This window comes from Fonticula alba (assembly GCF_000388065.1).
Source record: "Fonticula alba strain ATCC 38817 unplaced genomic scaffold supercont2.8, whole genome shotgun sequence".
In the NCBI taxonomy this organism is placed as follows: Eukaryota; order Rotosphaerida; family Fonticulaceae; genus Fonticula; species Fonticula alba.
This window is the reverse complement of record NW_009242978.1, coordinates 1,571,343-1,575,878: the sequence shown is the minus strand read 5'-3', so window position 1 is coordinate 1,575,878 and position 4,536 is coordinate 1,571,343. Positions and strand designations below refer to the sequence as shown.

Below are 4,536 nucleotides of genomic sequence, written 5' to 3'. Positions count from 1 at the left end.
GGGGGGGTTCTCCGGTGCGGAGGCTGTCACTTCCCCCGGGTCTGGGCAGTCCTCGCGGTTGGAGAGTGTGTCCAAGCAGCATGCGCCCATGTCCTTTGTCGGGTGCGGCGACGGCGGGCACCCTTCGCCGGGGGTGATCCGTCTGGGGGGCTGCTCGTGTATATATATATATCCATGTGTGTGCGGCCCCTCTCCCTCGCTCGTCGGCAATTTTTGGCGAGCGCAGGCCCCGGGGGCGACCTTCTCCCCGCCCCCTCGGCCGGCCCTGGTGTTGTTGCCCGACCCCCTCTCCTCCCCGCCCCCTCAACACGCTGGGTGGCTTGGATTTGCCCGCATGCCGGGGGGGGGGGAGGGAAAACGCCCGCCTCGATGGGGCCCGCTCACCACCGGAGAACCGGCACCGACACCGCTGCTGCTGCTGCGGCCTGGTGGCCCTGCTGGCGGTGGAGGCGGCAGGGGCAGGCCACCCCGGCCGGGCTTGGGGCCCTTTCCTGGGCCGAGGGAATCCTTGTCTGGGCCTCGATGGCCGGTGCGCGGTCATCCGTGAGGCCTGCCCACCCCCACCAACCCTTCCTCCCTCTCTCTCTCTCTCTCTCTCTCTCCCTCTCGCTAGCTCGTCATTCCCCCCTGTCATGCTCTGGGAGTTTCGCGGCCTTGGGTGCCGCCCTGCCCGTCCCGCCCCCGGGAGGGTCATCCGAGCATGTCGGCTTCCGGGGCCAGATTGCCCGGTCGGCAAGCGCGAGATGCATCCACGCGTGCACCCCCCGCGAAGGGGCGGGGGGGCCCGGGCGCACAAGCTGACCGCCAACGGGAGTCCCGCCGGTCGACCGGGGGCGTGGCGCGGCTCCCTGCCTCCCCGGCCAACATGAGGTCACCGGGCGAACATGCTGGCGCCGGCTCCGAGGCGCCGGCCCGCCCGATCGGCGCCGGGATCCCCGCCTGAATTACCTTGCCTCATCTCCGCCTGGGGAGGCACCGGAGGGCGGGGGCCGGCGGCAGACACCGGCCGCGCGCCGAAGCGCCTGTGCGCTCGTGTGCCCCGCCCGCAGGGGGGCATGACGAGGGCCGATCGTCTCCCCCCCCCCCCCCCGTGCCCCGGCCCCTCCACCCTCTTGGCGGACTCGGGCAATTGCCGGCTGCCCATGCGTTTCTTTGCCCCGGCGGCCCTGGCTCGGGGCATGCTGCTGTCTGTGGTGTTCCGTGCCGGAGCGAGGTCAAGGCGCGGACACACCGCCCGGCGGACCCCCTGCCTGACGTGCGGCGGGCCGGAGCCGCGCCCAACACCAAGGGCCCATGTGTCGGCCTCCAGGCTCGCCAGGAGGCCCCCCTCCTGATGCCTGTGTGGCCTTGTGTCCCCCCCCCCCCGCCCGGCCGTTCTTTGACAGTGGGCTGAAACAGCGGGAGCCGAGAATGCCGGTTTGCGGCCGGCTCGGCAAGGTGGCTCCGGTGCCGCCAAGGGGGGCGCCGATCGGCCGGAGAGAGATGGCATGGCGTTCCCTGCGGACGGCCCCGGCGAGCGCCGGCCTCGGATGCGCCGCTCTTGCGAGGCCGGCGCGTGCGCGAAATTCCCCAGCCGATTTCTCCCCCCCGCCCCCCTCACAGTGTGCAGCGAGGGGTGCGCTCGTACGCGGCACGCACGCATGCATGCACGTGTGGCGACCAGTCCCCGCCGACACGCTCCCTTGTCCGCCCCCTGGAATGCCCAAGAGGCCATCACTCGCGAACAATGTGGCCGGCCGGCGACCGCCACGCGTGGCCCGCCCATTTCCGGGGGGGGGGGGGGGGGGGGGGGGACAGAGGGAGAGGCGGAGGGGCGTCGCGGCGGCGCCCGCCGCCGCGATGGCATCCCGTCGCCCTTCGGCCTGGCTCGCCTGGGTGCCGTCAATCCCTGGACATGTTCTTCATTATCCTTGGTCTCTTTGTTCTCCACCCACCCCCACCCCCGCCCCCCCGGGGGGGGGGGGGGGGACGGCGAGGGAAATTTCAGCACCTACCTCTTCCCTTTTTCGGCGGGCCACTCCATGTGACCTCCGTCCGGAGCCTGGGGCAGCCAGCGTGGGCGCGGGGTGCGGCAGCGGGGGGTGCCACTGGGCGCTGGTGGCTCTCTGCCCCGTCCGGTTCTCCAGAGAGCAGGGAGCATTTTTGCCCCGCTCCCGTCCCCCCCCCCCCGAGGTGTTTCATGCAGGGTATCCACCGTGCGCGGGTCCTTTGGCCGCCTGGCCGTTTTGGTGCCACGGGGCCGGCCCCCGCACGGCGCTCCGCCTGTTCCTCGTGCGAGTGCCGGTTTTTTTCTCGACGCCTCCGCACGCGCACGCACCTCGGCTCCCGGCAGCGATAGGCTCTCGCCCGGACCCGGGCCCCTTTCGACGCGTGGCCACGGTGGCGCACTTGCATGCACCATACCGGAGCCGGCCGATTTCGAGGAGCAAGAGCGCTCCCCCCCCCGGGCCGGGGGGGGGGGGGGCGCTATCTCGGCCTCGGGCTCCCGGCTCGTGAATGTACAAACCTGCTGCCGGGGGCGGGCCGGCGCTAATGGTGGGTGCAGTACGGGAGAGGGCCGAGGGGGGCGGGCGAACGGACTCCCAGCCCCAGCGTGGCGGATCTCCACTGTCCAGGACTGTCCGGGGTTTGAGGTGGCCCGGAAGGCCGGCCGCTCCTCATTCTCGATGTCCCTTCGCGTTCGTCGTCACCGCGGTCGGCCTCGCATCAGCAGGGGACGCGAGCGGCCGGAGGCCGGGGCCCACATCGGGCCCGCGTGAGGGGCGGGCAGATTCTCCGGCCGCTCTTCATTCGGCCGATGCTCCCCTCCCCCCCCCCCCGCCCCCGCCCCCCAGCGGCGACCCGGCCCCCCACACGTCTCTGGGGCAGCCGGCGGTTGGGGGCCCGGGTCGGGGGTGGCCGGGCAAGACGGCCGGGGCCGGGGGCCGGGGGCCGAGCCGGAGAGTGCCGCCCCAACTCCACCCGCCGGAGGGGCTTGTCGCGCGCCGGGCCGATGCCCCTGCCAGGCCTCTTTGCTCTGGGATGCCTCGTGCCCGGCTTTTCGGCCGGTTGTTGGGGGCCCCATCCTCCGGAAGGGGCGTGGTGGTTTCTTCCCAAGGCGTCCGCACCCCGGTCGGGGCCGCTTTTCTGGGCCTCCCCCCCCCCCCCCCAACCGGGTGAGATGCCGGCCGCGTCCTGCATGGCGCCCGGCCGCACATTTCCCCTGCTCTGCCCCGCACCCTGCGCGGGCCCGGCGGCTCCGGTGACCGCGGCCGTCCCCCCTGCCCCCTGCGCGGGCCTGACGCCGGCTGGCCACCGGTCTGCTAAAATATCCTCGGGCGGGGGGGGGGGGGGGGGGGGGGGGGGGGGGCATCTCTCCCGACCCCGGCCCTCCTCCCTGCAAGGACGTGGTGAGGCGCGCGGAAGGCAGGCCTCGCGGTTGCGCGCCGGCCCCCCCCCCGGCGACGACAGCGCTCAGCACCGCCCCTCGGGTCCCGGCCGCCGGAAGCCCATCAATATTACCCGGCTGCCGGGGCCTCTGGCTCACCCTGTCTGGAGGCCCGTTTCACCAGCCCCCCACTCTTGGGAGCCGCTCTTGACCAGTTTCCCCGGGGTTGCCGGGCCCGCGCGGGGCGGCACTCTCTCCGCGCCTTTTGGGGGAGTCGCAATATGTGTGCTTGCGTGCGCGCGTGCGCGTGCTGTGCTTGCCCCTTCCAAAGGAGGGCCGGGCCGGGCCGGGCCGGGCCCAGACGGGGAGGGGGGGATGCCGAGCCGCGAGGGGCGCCGGGCCTCATCCGTTTGTGTCCAATGACTGTTAGCCATCGGCCGCATTGCGTTCCGGCGAGCAACCCGGGCCCTCTCCTACCCCGTCCCGCTCCTGTTCTCCCGCTCCTCTCTTTGGGTTTCTGGGGTGCGCGAGGGGGAAGGGGGGCGGGGGGCGTCCCCTCGGGAGGGCGGGGGCGGAACGCGAGACTCCGCCCGGGCGGGGCCTTCACAGGGGTCGACGCGCGGCGCGCGACCCCGGGGTGTGCGCATGCCTCGGGGTGATGCCCGGGCACCAGTGGGTACCCTCGCCCCCACCCCGGGGCCGGAGACTCGCGCGCGCGCGCGCGCGCGAGCGCGTGTGTGTGTGTGTGTGTGTGTGTGTGTGGGGGGGGGGGGGGAGTACCCGAGCGGGAGGACAGAACCCGGCTACCGGGGTGGACTTTTGTGCCGGGGCGCTGCCCGCTCACCGGGCCCCGGGACTCCCCCTAGTTGCTTTTCATCCGCCCATTTCGGTACCTCCCCCTGCCCTGCGCCCCTGTATCTTTGCGAATGTCCCCCATCCTCCCTCTGTCCCACGCCCCGAGTTGTTGACCCTTTCTCCCTCGCTTCTCACCTCCCGGGCGGCAGACAGCTGACATTTCCGGGATAGAGCACCCTCTCTGCCCCGAATACCACGCAACGCCCGTCACAATGGCCGTCTCCGAGAAGCCCGGTACCAACGCCGTCCGCGCTCGCCCGCCCCACAATGCCTTCGCCGCCAGGTACCTTGCCCCCCCCCCCAGAGCACACGCC

General features: G+C 73.0%; 1 protein-coding gene across 1 annotated transcript in view; it reads left to right on the top strand.

Moving 5' to 3' along the window:
- The first annotated feature begins 4,202 nt into the window (after positions 1-4,202).
- H696_05001 (hypothetical protein) overlaps positions 4,203-4,536 on the top strand; it is a 2,346-nt gene continuing 2,012 nt past the window's right edge. The window contains exons 1-2 of the mRNA XM_009498870.1: positions 4,203-4,256; positions 4,372-4,505. Of these exons, the coding sequence (XP_009497145.1) occupies positions 4,435-4,505 (71 nt within the window). The 5' untranslated portion in view covers positions 4,203-4,256; positions 4,372-4,434. The remainder of the gene's footprint in view (positions 4,257-4,371; positions 4,506-4,536) is intronic.